Source organism: Gossypium hirsutum, chromosome D02, assembly GCF_007990345.1.
Source record: "Gossypium hirsutum isolate 1008001.06 chromosome D02, Gossypium_hirsutum_v2.1, whole genome shotgun sequence".
Taxonomy (NCBI): domain Eukaryota; kingdom Viridiplantae; phylum Streptophyta; class Magnoliopsida; order Malvales; family Malvaceae; genus Gossypium; species Gossypium hirsutum.
The window spans coordinates 13,897,887-13,913,607 of NC_053438.1; the positions used below are offsets into that span (position 1 = coordinate 13,897,887).

The 15,721-nt window shown below is 30.8% G+C and overlaps 2 protein-coding genes across 4 annotated transcripts; one reads left to right on the forward strand and one right to left on the reverse strand.

The window, feature by feature from the left end:
• The first annotated feature begins 3,841 nt into the window (after positions 1-3,841).
• LOC107910588 (serine hydroxymethyltransferase 7) lies at positions 3,842-9,505 on the forward strand. 3 transcript variants are annotated; one of them, XR_001687682.2, is made up of 5 exons: positions 3,999-5,190; positions 6,456-6,861; positions 7,605-7,706; positions 8,355-8,630; positions 9,323-9,505. XR_001687682.2 is itself a non-coding variant. In XM_016838470.2 (4 exons), the coding sequence occupies exons 1-4, from the start codon at positions 4,225-4,227 to the stop codon at positions 8,576-8,578; spliced, it is 1,698 nt and encodes a 565-aa protein (XP_016693959.1). In that variant the 5' UTR covers positions 3,842-4,224; the 3' UTR covers positions 8,579-9,033. The 3 variants fall into 3 exon arrangements, 1 of the variants encoding a protein (XP_016693959.1); XR_001687683.2 differs by having other exon boundaries at positions 9,335-9,505; XM_016838470.2 differs by lacking the exon at positions 9,323-9,505 and having other exon boundaries at positions 3,842-5,190; positions 8,355-9,033.
• A 3,204-nt stretch (positions 9,506-12,709) lies between these two features.
• On the reverse strand, positions 12,710-14,296 carry LOC121214631 (uncharacterized). The gene is made up of 2 exons (XM_041088473.1): positions 13,714-14,296; positions 12,710-13,636 (listed from the first exon to the last, which is right to left on the reverse strand). The coding sequence occupies exons 1-2, from the start codon at positions 14,068-14,070 to the stop codon at positions 13,022-13,024; spliced, it is 972 nt and encodes a 323-aa protein (XP_040944407.1). The 5' UTR covers positions 14,071-14,296; the 3' UTR covers positions 12,710-13,021.
• Positions 14,297-15,721: the final 1,425 nt, after the last annotated feature.

A 15,721-nucleotide genomic window follows, 5' to 3' on the forward strand; every position in this document is an offset into this window, starting at 1 on the left:
TATGAGAATTATAAAATAAAAATTAAAAGAATACAATTGCATTATCAAAAATATTGATTTTTAAAGAAAATATGAAAATGGACTAAATTGGATCGCCAGTAAAGATCCGAATAAGTAATTCAAGCTTCAAGTTCGAGCCGAGTTGAATTTTACAATTTGAATAATTCGAATAATAGGTTTGTGTAAATACCCTTTTGGTCCCTATTAATTTTGAAAATGAGCAAATTGGTCTATCTTAACAAAAATTACAAAATAATCAAAATAATTTTTAAAAATTCAAAATGTTTATAAAAAAATTCAAAATTTATATTTTTTTAAAAGTTATAAAAAATTTTAAAAAATTCTAAATATATAAAAAATTTAAAATTTTAAACATGTTCTAAAATAATAATTTTGGGAACCTAAATAAGTTAATTAATGGTAAGTTTATTATACTAAAGCATCTTTTTTTTTTTGCTTTGAAAATGTTTTCAAATATATATAGTTTCAAATTTATGTGCTTTAACATGGAATTAGTTATACTGTAACAAAATTTTAATTTGACATGTTTATTTTTTTAATTTAACTTAAACAATTTCACTTAATTCGATTCGATTCGATTCGACTCAAATTAATTTCACTCATCTCGATTCGAAAAAATGTCAAATTAAGTTAGGAAAATAAAATAAGACTCGTCAACTCAAAATTTTTTTTACTTGATTCAATTCGAATGTTTGAACACTCACCCCTGGTACAAAGTATAGAATCAAAAGTGCAAACAAATATTATTATTATCATTATTATAATCTTACATTGTACATGAATATAAAAATAGAGTTGAGAGAACAAAATCTATCATCCACCCTAAAAATGATTTTCATCTTGCCATTGAAATGTTTTATCTTCAACCAATGTTTTTGAAATTGTTGAACCAGGTACCGATTGGTACACCGGTTTGAAGCAGGTTAAAATCCTGTTTGAATCGCGAACCAACCAGAATCGCGGTTGAAGTGCTAACCAATAAAGATGGAAAAAACTGGTAAAAAAACGGTCGAAAGGATTTTTCAAATATTTAGGCTAAATTTGGCAAACAAAAATAAAATAAAAGCAAAAGCCTAGTGTTAAAAACTTAAAACTGACAAAAAACATATGTATCCAAACAAAATAAAAATATTGCTTTAGGTTATCGTCTTCCTTTCCCTCTTCATGACTTCATCAACTAGTGATTTCAGATTTGAGAGATGTTCAGTTTATCAGACAAGAAAAACATTTACCAAGAATAAGATTTGAAATTTGTTAGCTTCTGACAAAAAATTCTCACGCTTAAGAAGGATTTTAAATAAATAATAATAATAAAAGCAAAGAAAATGGTGAAAAAGATGAACTCATGGAAAAACATAGAAAGCAACTTCAATCTTTTAGGAAGGAAAAAATTATTTATCGGAATAATAGGGAAAAAATATAATTATCAGAACGAAACTCAAATTGGCCTTGCGACTGACGAAAGTATATGTTTTTTAAAAATAAAATTTATAAAAAAAATTATTTAAATTAAAAGATGATTTTAAAACTCAAATATGACATGTGGATTATCAATTTAAAATAAATTTCTTTTCCATGGTATTCCCCAAAAAAGATTCCGAAGACTAAAATTCAGTTAAGGAAACATTTTGAGAAGAACTAAAAATAATTTCTTTGTTTATTGATATTATGGAAAGGTATGATTGATTGAAACATTCATAGGAAATTATTATTTTAATACGAAAAGAAAGAAGTGGACAACAAGTTCAATTATCTATTAAATTTTTATTTTCTTTTGCTCAAATCTTTTAATAGGTAAATATGTTGATACAATGGTTAAACCGTGTTAAACTGATTGAATAAAAATTAGTAGTTTGATTGGTCTGATTATAAAGTTGCTGTTTTCTATTTGTGGAGTTGCATAAATAATACTAATATTTTTTAGATTCTACTATTTGAAAATACTTCAGTATTGAATGCTATTTATAATGGTAATTTTTAATTTTAATTTTAATTAATAGAATTATAATAGTAATTAGATGATGATTAATTTAAAATAATATCTAATAATTATTATACTCAATTATGTAATTCAAACAAATAAATATAAAATTATTATTGAATGCAATTTATAATGATAAATATTAATATTAATTTATATATAATTGTAACACAAATTAGATTATAATTAATTAATTAATTAATGTACTAAATGAATAAAAATTTTATTATTAAAAAAAGTAGTTATTAGTTTAATGCCAGTTTAGTGATATAGTGAACAGTAAAGCGTATTTTTATCGATTCAAAAGTTTCTCTAATAGATTACAACCATAGATTATGTAATTTACAATGGCGGAGCCACATTGAAGCCCATGGGGTCATGGCGCCCCAAAGTTTAATTTTTTTTTAATTTAGTCCTATGTAAATTTACACTACAGTCCTCCCAAAAATATAAGTAGGTCCCCCAAAGGTTTAAGATTTTTTAAAATTTCCCCTTTGTATATATATTATAGCCCTCTTAAAAATATAAGTAGGCCCGGATTAAAAATAATATTAAAAAAATTATTCTTGATAAAAACAAAGAGAAAATCTTCTTGAAGAAGCTAAATTACTCATGATAACTTTTGAATGATATTTTTGTTAAATAGTAATAAATTAATGTTTATTTAATATAATAATATTTTATAAGTAATATAATAATATATATAAAAAGAAAAGAAAAGATGAAGAGACTTTTATAATCTTTCTTCTTCATATTGGTGCTTACCAAGAAAAGAAGAAGAAAAAAAAAATTCTTTATCATTTTTTCTCTAAAGGTATGTTTTTCGTCAAACTTTTCATAGATTTTGAATATTTGAAACTTGTTTTACATATATGTACCAATAGTTTTTTTGTTTTATCAAGTATATTAAAAGTTGCCATTAAAGGATATTAATGATGGAACTTGGAAGCTTATAAAATTAAGTGAAATGTGTATGTTTTGGGATGAAAAATGATTAGGAGACAATTTCTAACTTGTTAGAAGTGTAAAAATGAAACAAAAGTAGTTAGATAATGTTATAATAAGTTTCGGCCAAAGTAAAGGGGAGGAAGAACACCTTAGTCACTTTGTTTAAAATTATGTCAAATGATAGCTTGTGGAGCAGTGAGCATTCCTGTGAAAAAGGAATAAAAAATGGTTAACTGAGTCAAATGATAGCTATTTTGTCTTAATTGTAGGAATACTGCTTCTTTTGAATATATTTTTATATGTTTAAATTGATTATCATGTTGGAATACTGATTTTTTTTAATCGATTGTTTATATGTTTAAACCAATTGTTACATAGCACTTCTAATTTTAGCTTGCCCCGCCCCCAAAATTAATATCCTAGCTCTGCCATTGGTAATTTATAATACAAAAAATAAAACCTATAGTAGTATATATAATCATGATGTAAACATTAAAAAATGTTCAGTTACTTATATATAAAATTTAATAAATGAAAAAATATAAAATTATTAAAATTTAAATTAAAGTTAATATAAATATTTTAAAAACAATATAAGCAAGCCTCAAATGAGCTTAGATTAACTATTTACAAATATAAATTGATTTGGATAAAATTGTAAGTTACTATTTTGAGTTGGATTAGATTTAAATAAACAAAAAATGTATTAATATTTCTAAAAAAATATAAATTTAGAGACAAAAAAAATGAAATTGATTAAGGGAGAGAAAAACGAAAAAATATTTTGAAAGACAGAAAATACAAATTTATCGTGATTTTCTAAAAACTAAAATCATTTTTTATCTAATTGTTTAAAAAGAATGAACCTAGCCGTCATTCAATCTGCATGAGTTTACCAAACCAAGTGAACCATTCTTCGTACGCCACCTATTTTCCATTTTGTCCACGTGCAATCTTACTGGAGCAAGCCGGTATGCCCTACCTGCTATCCCCGGTCAACAAAACATTCCATTCTTTAAAATCTCATCTACCTTCATTCAACCACATCTTCGTCAACCACCTGTCACTTCCGGTAACCCACCTCCCCTCCTTGCCTTTTCTAAGGTTTCAGTTTCAGGGACCCATTTGTAAACACACACTCACAAAATTTATTTATACATATTCTATGGGAAGCTCTGTTTGTGCGAAGCATCGTTATTTCCGTTATTAGGAATTTCAACTCCTCGGGAAAAGTTCCCCCAAACACTTCAAAAAATTTCCCTTTTAGGGTTTCAATGGATTTATTTCATACTAAATCGGGTCTGTCCCTGGGTTTTACTAAATCCTCCATTGCGGATGATCCGATTTCGCTTCAAATGGACACCACCTTTCGCTTCTCCGTCTCACCCGTTCCGTTACAGTTGTTCGAGGAAAAAGACGACGGTCACCGTGAAAATCGCATCGAAAGTGATGAAGAAATTAGGATTTGGGGGCAGTCTATGTGTGTGAAAAGACAAAGGGATCCTAAACCTCTTCCAAATCCTTGTAAACGGTTTGCTCCCGACCCTGGTCTGGACCAAAGACGAGCCGCGGTCAGGTCGTGGGGAAACCAACGGCTACAAGAGGCCGATCCTGAATTGAGTGAGATCATGAGCAAGGAAAAGCAGAGGCAATTCTTAGGAATTGAGCTTATTGCTTCTGAAAACTTTGTGTGCCGAGCTGTGATGGAAGCTTTGGGAAGCCATTTAACAAACAAATACTCCGAAGGAATGCCTGGAGCGAGGTACTACACGGGCAATCATTTTATTGATCAAATCGAAAGCCTATGTCAAGATCGTGCACTGGCAGCTTTTAATCTTGATTCCGACAAATGGGGAGTCAATGTGCAGCCTTATTCGTGTACTTCTGCAAATTTCGCCGTTTATACGGCACTTTTGTTGCCTGGTGATCGGATGATGGGATTGGATTCGCCATCTGGAGGGCATATGAGCCATGGATGGTATATGCCGAGTGGGAAGAAAGTGTCTGCTGCGTCGATATTCTTTGAGAGTTTTCCTTACAAGGTGAATCCTCAAACAGGGTTTATTGATTATAATAAGCTTGAGGAAAAGGCGCTTGATTATCGGCCCAAGATTCTAATTTGTGGTGGGAGTTCTTATCCCAGAGAGTGGGATTATGCAAGGTTTAGGCAAATTGCAGATAGATGTGGAGCTGTTTTGATGTGTGATATGGCTCATATTAGTGGTCTTGTGGCAGCCAAGGTTTGAAAATTTTCTTGTTTAAATTACTTATTGGTTTGATGTTTTGATTGTAGTTCAAAGGTTCTTTTCCACGAGTTAAGGTTTCTTGCAATTTGTTCGGTGGATAGGCTTGAGGTAAATTACTTAACTAGTCTAGAAAAAGTATTAATCACTTAGATACCACTGGGATTAACTTACAAGCAGCATTGCTGTTGGTAAACATCAAGTAATGTACTAGTGTTACTGTTTGCCTGTCAAGTATGCTTGTGATTCACACCCAACCTTCGATCCCATGTGGACCGAACCATACATGCTCAGATTTACATTTAACAAAGACCTGAAACAAAAGGCACATTACTTGCTTTCTGGAGAGAAAGCTTGAGCTTATTTGGCAGAAACCAAATCCTGTCAGCCTGTGAATTTGTATATCCAAACAACTTAACTTATTGAAGTTGAACCAAGGGTAAACCTATCTATTAGATTTTTTCAGATGGGCTGATTTATCATATACTATTATGAACTGTGAACTGTATGGATCTTCTAAAATTTTCTTTGTTTTCTTTTCCGTTCCTAAAAACTTTTGAGTTTCTTAGAATTGGTAATATGTCAATTTAAACACATATGCGTTGGGTTTATATACGAATAAATGTAAATGGATCTCATCCTTTGTACCTTTGTACTTGTTAGTCATGGCAATGTGATGTTTCATTCCTTTTGTTCTTTTCTCCTTTTGGTCGGATGAGTCTAATTATTTCAGAAAAAAGGAGATTTTTGGAAGACATGTAAGGATAGGATTTATATTTTGACTGTTACAGTGATGATAAAGCATATGAATTTCATAGTTTCCGGTTTCCCTTATGCTAAATACATTTAGGAGAGCTCTATTTGTTTGAATACTTCGCTGTTGCTAGATCAACCGTGATCTATATGAAATTCAAAGTTATACAATTTACAGACTGTTGATTTTTTTACAGGGTGTTTTTCTTCTCAAAGTTCATAAATCTAGTTTTTTAGGGTTATTTATGTACAAATTAACAGGAACAATTGTGTGACTTTCAGGCTTGAACTGTTAGAAATGTGTGCTAAGTTATTGTTTGAGTTGTCTCCCCACACCCCAAAAAGAAAATAAAATCCATTCGATATGCCTCGGCCCTTGTAAGAAATTAATAGCTTCAACTTATAATGGCTCTTCACGTTGGTGAATCTTTCAGTATTTGTTTTTTAATGCAAGGCAATTTTGTGTTCTTCTTTCTCCATACTGGCATGTTCACCCTTGTACATTACAGGAATGTGCCAGTCCATTTGATTACTGTGATATTGTCACTTCAACAACACACAAAAGTCTACGGGGCCCAAGGGGAGGTATAATCTTTTATAAGAGGGGCGCAAAATCAAGAAAGCAAGGCATGTGTCTCAGTAATGGTGATTGTACTGACCAGCTTGATTTTGAGGAAAAGATAAATTTTGCTGTCCATGCATCATTACAAGGAGGACCTCATAACAATCACATTGCCGCTCTTGCCATAGCATTGAAGCAAGTGACTACACCAGAGTACAAAGCCTATATGCAACAGGTGAAGAAAAATGCTCAGGCTTTGGCATCTGCTCTACTGAAAAGAAAATGCAAGTTGGTTACCGGAGGCACTGACAACCATTTGTTGCTGTGGGATCTCACTACACTAGGCTTAACAGGTGCCTGCTCAAAATCACAAATTTGGTTTATTTACGTGCTGTGCTAACACCTGAAATTTTCTTTTGGCTTGAATTAAGTTATTCTTTCTTGTAATTTCATTTGATTATGTTAAAAAATTGCATATTCACTTTGTTTCCAATTTTTCATCCAGAACTTCTTAACGGCTTTTTTAACCTTCTTTTTCCCCTTCTTTCCGGGCAGCCTCTGTTTGCATTTCGAAGTTATCTTCCCTTGTTGCAAAATGTGGCATTGATTTATCAAAAATCCCTTGTAAAGATCGAACTCTAGTTTGTTACCATTTTATTCTTGACTTCCCCCCCCCCCCAATTATTCATGGCTATATTTTAGAAGGGGAAAGCATACAACAAAGTGTTTTTCTTTTCCAATTTAAAGAGCATAAGTTAATTCTTGTGAATCAAATCTAGAAAGCCAATAATTAAATATAATTAAAGATTCTACTTAGTGAAAATAGAAGGTGATACTTAAGTTTAAAGGCTGTCAATTTTCCGGCGAATCATAAGAGAAGTGAGTCGGTTGCTTGTCAACTGTATTTGCTAGAAGTTTTTTTTCCGTCTACATCTCACCATCCCATCTGTTTGACTAGCTAAAAAGTAATTTATTACTATGAGAAGCAACCTATATGTTCAATTGTTCATATGCATGGAGCATTTCCTGCATATGAAGACATGCTTTCTTAGACTATTCCTTCCATAATTAACACTTCCCATATTCTGTTTCCCAGGCAAATGCTATGAGGAAGTTTGTGAGATGTGCCACATCACTCTGAATAAAACTACTATATTTGGTGATAATGGTGCTATTTCTCCCGGAGGAGTGAGAATTGGTAAGCAGTATTCTTGTATTTAATGTTGAAGAAATTTCTATTTCGTTCTGATAGCTTCATAGAACAGTAGTGATGTTCTATTTCCTTCAGGCAAAGCACATTTTTTTGGTTTGTTTGCGGTTATTTTTTCTTTTTGGGACATGATATCATTCAAGTGAACCAATTCATAGCACAATGTGCTGGACTTCCATTAATCAATTCTTTCAAATGCACTAATATGTTCTATATACCCTAATAACATATTTAGAATTGTCTAATTCATGTAGTATTTGGAGTGGTATCATACCAACTGAGGTTTCGTGAATATTCAAAGGTGTTGAAAGAGACATAGTGTTTATGGTTTGTTCTTCTTGTCAGCTAACTAGCATTGGTTTTATTGGGGACTAAGACATTTTTTAGAACCATATGATCATGACTTTGTGTTAATGACTAGTTCTTAAAATACCAAAAAAAGCATAAGCAAATTCAGAAGAGGTTCCTAGTGTATTAAATATGGATGTTTTATACTTCTATCTGACCCACTATATCATTAATTTAGTTCATTTATAGTGATCCTCCGACTATATTCTTCTATTTTAATGTTATCAATGTGCTGGCTTACAGTCTGTCTTGCTCCATTAATGTCTTAATTGCCTATTTTTCTCTCAGGTACGCCTGCTATGACATCAAGAGGTTGTTTAGAGTCTGATTTTGAGACAATCGCAGACTTTCTCTGTACAGCAGCTGAAATTACGAGTTGTGTGCAGAGAGATCATGGAAAATTGCAGAAAGAGTTTCTCAAGGGTCTTCACAATAATAAAGATGTTATTGATCTCCGGATTCGTGTAGAGGCATTTGCTGCCCAGTTTGCAATGCCTGGATATGATTCTTGAAGATTTATAAGATGGCCTGCCTGCTACTTGGCATACCCTCAATTTTTATCTGGTAATCAAAAGTTATTTTGCATATCCCTGTGTTTACCATTGAACTTGTGTGTAAAATAAAGAAAGCAGGTCATACAGTTCTGCTTATGTTTTAAAAAATTATATTGATAAAAGTTATAAAGAGCCATCTCTTTAAAATACTGTAATAATGTTTATGATGCAAGAAACATACATTTGGTGAAGGTCTATTTAGTCAGTCTAGTTTCCATATTTGGTATGTTGAGTGTATAGCCAGAAACCCAACTGTACTATGTAATGTGGATTGTCAAGTAATGTTTAGCCTTCTGAATTGATTTATTAGAATGTCCTTTTTATAGGGAAATGTGTATGTATAGAAAGAAAAGTGTAATTGATGTATTATTTAAAATACAGATGGTTTATAAGACTATGACCACATACCATGATATTGTCGGTGCATTTACTTGCAATATAGTTGCTGCTGTTGTAGGGATTTCATTATTATTATTGTTGGTGTTTGCTACTGTCAAATTGTAGTGAAGAGGAAACAAAAGCTGAAAAGCTTTAGTTTTAAAGAAAAGTAGAAGTAAAGCAAATGAAGAAAACATATGATATGGGTGGCTTGGCTTGATGTTGAACTAAGTTATATTTTTGGTTTTTTGCTGTTTCACTACTATGATTTATGTCTGTCATGTAACTTCCAACATTATTTTATACTGTTTCTTTGTGTTTGAGGTTTGTATTCAGGAACACACCCTTGAAGGGAGGCAAGGCATGAGACAAAAAGCATGAGATACGAGAAAGTGATTTATTTTTATTACTTTGGTTTTAAAAAGAACACAATAATAAAACTAAAATTGAGACTTCATTAGCAGTCTCGAAATCATTAATGGGTAAATTAGAAGTAAAATTTTCTGATCTTCACATGATGGTATAGTTTGACCCTAAACCGAGTAGCTTCCCCAAAAATAGAAAGAGACAAGGAGAAAGGGACAGACATGTCAGGAAAAGAAGTGGGATTCTATTTATATGTGCGTTTCATTTTTCCTTTAATGAAACAGAAGCATTTTCATGATTAAAAAGAAGTGGCCATTGGACTTTTGCTTTTTGAAACCCCGAATCGGACATCATAAAGCTTTCTAATGATCAAATAAGGCCAGCTCTGGTGGGGAATCTCATTGTCCTCTTCATTACCCCTAGTCTATTTGTTGTTTATTTTAGGCTCTTTTACCTAAATATTATAAAATAAACAAATAAATTATTTGCTCAAACAATGTCTGTTTTGAATTAGAAAAAAATATATTTGTTCCACAAATAAGATAAAGAGTGATGATAACTGTGTCATAGAATGTAGTAAGTTTTTTTTAAATAAATATATTAAAGAAATACAACACATGTCAATTTTTTTACTTTGTTTGTAGAGTTAAAATAGTACATTAACCATAAATCCTTAGAATTATTTAATAAAATAGTAAATTATAAAAATAGTCACTTTTATTTGTTTCAGATTATACTTTAGTCATTTATGTTTAAAATGTTACAATTTAGTCACTAATGTCAGAGTTTTATTACGAAGCGGTCACTCTATCGTTAAGCTCCGTTACATCCCTAACGACAATCCTATGTGGCAGTCTAAATGAATTTTAAATGCCAACTTAGATGTTCAGCGGGATAAGAATAAGTTCTTATTTTTTTTTTATGAAAATAGAATGCAAAAGTTTGCCTCTTGGTTATAGTTCGCTCACCTTACCTTCCCCTTCGCTTTGTCTCCTGATTTTCAAACGCCATAATTTCCCTTGATATAACCATGTTCAGGGTTGGATCAAGGTTTGTTTCTTCATGTTTTGTTCATTCGAGTATTTGGGTATTCTTCTTCTTCTTTTGTGAATTCAAAGTCATTTTTCAATTATAGGTTCGTATAAAAACGCAATCCCTATTTATACAACTCCATTTTTTGTTCATTCGAGTATTTAGGTATTCTTCTTCATTTGTTGGACTTTCTGTTTGAAAAAAGAAAAAATTGGATCTCAAAAGATTTGGGAAAAGAAATTAAATAGTGTTTCAGAGATAAAACACTAAAGATTTGATCTTGTGGAGTTCTTTTTAAGGGTTTCTTCTTTTGTGAAGAAAATATCAAAAAAGGAAGATATACCATAATGGATGGATGCAAAGGAAGAAAATATCAAGGTTTTTAATTTAGGGTTGCCATTAAACAGTATGTTTTTTTAGAGTATAAAAGAAAAAGGAGATGAAAGGTTTTTCTTTTTTAGTTAAGGTGTAATTAATTTAAAATTTTTAATTATTTAATTAAAAACCTATTATCATCCCAACTGGACATTTAAATTGACATTTAAAACCCATTTAGACTGTCAAGTAGGGCTACCGTTAGGAGGTAGCAGAGTTTAATGACAGAGTGACCACTTCGTAACAAAACTCAACGTAAGTGACTAAAATGTAACATTTCAAACAGAAATGACTAAAATATAATATGAAGCAAGCAAAAGTGATTATTTTTACAGTTTATCCTTAATAAAATAATATGAAATGAACTATCATTTTAATAAATTCAACACCAAATTGCCACCAATGGTGATAATTTGAGAATCTTGAGCCTGGAATTGTTATCATTAGGGGTGAGAAAAACTTGATTCGACTTGAAAAAATAAAAAAAAAACTTGAATTTCGAGTTAAACGAATCGAGTTATTCGAATCAACTCAAATTTTTTTTCGAATTTTGAGTTCGAATCGAGTTGAGTTTTCAAATTCAAATAACTCGAATAATTCGAATAATTCGAATATCAAACTATAATATTTTACATTTTTACCCCAAACTCCCAAACCTTTTTACTTTTCCCTCAAAACTTTTACTCCTTCCCACTTTCCCCCCAAAACTTTTACTCCCCTCCCCTCCCCTCCCAACCCCCTAATCTACCCAAAATCCATTTCCCACCAAAATTTTACTCTTCCATTTATTTTTTCTCAAAATTTTACTCCCAAAAACCCTCAAAACCTTTTATTTTCCCCCAAGATTTTTACTGCCTCTCACTTTTCCCCTAAAACTTTTATTCCCTTCCCATCCCACCTCCCATCTATCTCAAACCCTCCCCCCTCCAATTTTTTTAATATTTTCCCTCCAAAATTTTACTCCCCCTATTTACTTTCCCTCAAACTTTTATTCCCCAAAATTTTTTATTCTTCCCCTAAACTTTTACTTCTCACCCTTTACTCTCAAATAAAAAATCAAAATTATCCAAAAAAATCACTAAACATAGATAGTAATAATTTTATTTATATCTACTATTTATATTATTAAATTAAATTTCACATTTTATATTATTTATATTATTGAATTGTTTAGTCATATTGAATATTTATATTAAAATTGAATTATTAATTATGCCATAAAATATTCGTGTTAAAATTTTATATTGGTATCAATTTCACATTTTATTTTTAAAATAACTTTTATTAAAACATCATATTTTTACATTTAATCTATTTTTTAATTCTAAAATATATAGTGAGAAGAATCTGAAGATAATTGAAACAACTAAGCAAGCAAAGAAGCTAACCAGTATATAAAAAATTAATAAATAAATTATGAAGTGATGAAAGTTAATAAAAAATTTGATTAAGGTGGACAAATTTTATTACGATGGGTGACAATGGTTACAAGGATCCAAAATTATTTTTTAAAATTTAACTCGAACAAATATATTCGATTCGATTCGAGTTCCATCTCTCTCGACTCGATTCGAGAAAACTTCAAATAAAGTTAGAATGATAAAATGAGATTTAAAAACTCGATTAACTCGAAAATTTTTAATTCGATTCGATTCGATCGAATGCTCACCCCTAATTATCATTGATGGCGAGTTAGGAAACGCTACAGAAAATCTTTGTCACTTCAAGATTTCAAATCGTTATTCAAAATATAATATTTAGATACCTAATTTGGGGCTGGTATGATTTTGATAAATAATAATTATTTTCATCATACTTTATTTTGCCACTGATATATATGGTATTTTATAATTCACTTTCCATTCTTACAAAATAGAACCTTCTACTTTTTTGTAGCATTGGATCAAGAGGGAACCCACATTCAAAATTAAATTAAAGTAGCCCTAATATTCTCCTTCACTTTATTATTTCTTAATTCAAGATAGCAGAAACTTCTGTCCTTTTTTTCTAGGGTAAGAACTAAAAACAACATTAGAGAAAGCCCTGCATGAAAAATTCCTCTTTTTGGGGGATTCTTCAAGATTTTTGAAGCCCAAATCAATCTGTTTCGCTCCCCAGCATCCATATGAAGAGAAAAAATAAACTACTATCTCCATGGTAGAAGTAATAAAATAAAAATAAAAATTAGAAGGAAGAGAAGGGTTAAAAGAAACAACAACTGATTCCCTTCACATTTTTTACCCAAATCTCTTACCTGTGACTGCACAAGTCCAAAAGCTTCTTCCTCCCTTCAACAATCTCATCAAAGAAATCATCAATCTGTCCAACAATATTTTCAACCCCAGATCTCAATATCCCAAAACACCCTCTCATGTTGTCGACTTTTTCCCTCAACCCCACCTCTGTTTCCCACTCCACCACCCCTCCTCCTCCTCCTCCTCTCCTCTCCAGCTCCCCTCTCACCTCTTCCATTGCCATCTTTGACCTCCTAAACTCATACAACAATATCCCTGCTTTCCCATTCATCCCGTTTATCTCTTCTGCTACTCTTTGTTGCAATCTTGCTGTTGATATCATGAATGTTGATCCAAAACACACACACCCTTCGTTTCCCCCTCTTACCATACTTGATTCTGGCCAACAATGAACCCCCCCATATAGTAACATCATTAGTAGCAATGAACTTACATTCCTCATTGCATATAAAACTCCTCGGAAGCCATTGAATCCATTCAACTTTGATTCCATTGTAACTTTCTCTTCCAACTTTAATGAAAGTGGTTGGATTCTTGTTTCCATGAACCCCCTGTTTTCTTCTTCTAATCCCATGGCTTCTCTCCGGCATCTTGAAATTGCTCTGATTACCTGTTTTGAATTTAAAAAGGAATCAGATCATGAATTGAATGATTGAAATTATGAAGAAAGTTTGGGAATTGAAGGACCTGTCTGGAAAGCTGGGGACTAAGATGTCGATGATTATCAAGAGAAGAAATGATGTTAAACCCAGAAGAATAATAAGTTTCCATGCCGGATATGCCTGATTTAAGAACATGACAAGCATCCCAAAGCTTGGAACTTTCATCCATGTATTCATCAAGCCACTTATCACCAACAGGAAGATGTAGTTTTTGAACAAGGATGAGCAACTGGGAATGGAAAGATCTGAGAAGGCAAAGAACCCTTTGAAGAAATTGGATTGACATGAAGTTATTAGAGAGATACACCCTTTCAAGATCATCTAACCCACGAGTAAGGAAAGTGTAGAATCCATTCACAGAGCTCGTGGAAGATGGATCCATTGAAACTGGGGGGGGGGTGGAGAAAAAAAGGGTATGAAAAGAAGGGATTTATATAAATGGAGAGGAATTCATGAAATATGAAAATGATGAAGATGAAAAAGAAATTAAAAGGAATATATCTTAGAAGCTCAAATTTCTAAGGTTGAAAAGGATTGTTGGGAGCAATGATGGTGTTTCCTATAGAGGGGAAAGGATGATTGGTATCGTGCCATTTTCATTGTTTAATCAACAAAAGATATTAATAGATAAGAAATACTGAAAATGAAAAGAAAAACCAAGATTTTTATTCAATGGGTACGATCATTGTTTATTTCATCCTCTAAATTATAAAGTTAGAGATTAAAATGAACTGTTTATTTCTTTAAAAGAAATTAATTACTACTATTAATATTTTGAGAATTAGTTACGTATAATTAACTTTATATATAGTAGTTGAGAATTTTTGAAGTTAGGGATATATAGTGAGTGAGTTTTATTGGGTTTTTGAGTTTTGACTGATCATTGACTCAGATTCTCTTCCCATTTTACAGGGTCAGATGCTTGAAGCTCAGTGCTCAATTGCTCTGCTTCCCACCCCATCTTTACTAATATATAATGCAATTGGAGGAATAATATGAATAACCTCACATTCTTTTATTCTTATAATAATCTCTATAAATTAATATTTTAATAATTTAACAGTAAAATTTATCAAAATATTGATATTTTAATTAATCTGATATATTTATCATCTCATTGAAAGTTTTTCAAATAATGCATTGATTTGTGTTGTTAGGGAAACAAATATGATGACACATTTTTTGAGGTTAAATTCTTTTTTTATCACATAATAAAAAAATTGTTTTAATATTTATATATGGGGTGGATTCATTTACGAATCTAAAATTAAAGTAGTTTTATACTATTTCGTAATTTTTTGTACTGTTAGAATATTAATAATCCAACTGTTGAATTTATCATGCATGTAAAATTTTAAATTAATTTGATATTTCTATCATGTCGAACTAAAATATATCTATATTAATATATATTGAACTATTGAAAGTTCTTTTTTTACATAAAATAAATAGTTAGAGTTTTTTAATTTACACTAAATTTGACGTGCATGATCAAATGATTGGAACATGAAATATGATGAATTGTTAAAAACTGAATCGTATAAAAAGTTACAGGATGGTGCAAACTACTTTAGTTTTAAATTGGTGTAAGTGGATCCCTCCCCTCTATATATTTATATAATCAGAATTTAATAAAAATATTTTTATTTTGGTAAAAGTACCATGAATACCCTTATATTAGGAGTGAGATTGTTGTTGCCCTTTCTACTAAAAAAATGGGTAAATTAATTACTATACATTAAATCAAAAAACAAATTGGTCATTTCTGTTAAAAATTTCATGCATTTGTACTATTAAAAACTGGAATAGTTAATAAAATAACTAGAAAGTGACACGTGTATCTTATATTGATGCACAAGGACTAGTTTTTAACCGTAAAACTGGATTAAATTTTTAACAAAATGATCAATTTACTTTTTAATCTAACATATATGGACTAATTTGTTTATTTTTAAATAGAGAACAAAATACAATCTGACTCCTAATACAGAAATCTCCATGATATTTTTATATATTATTTTTAAATAATAATT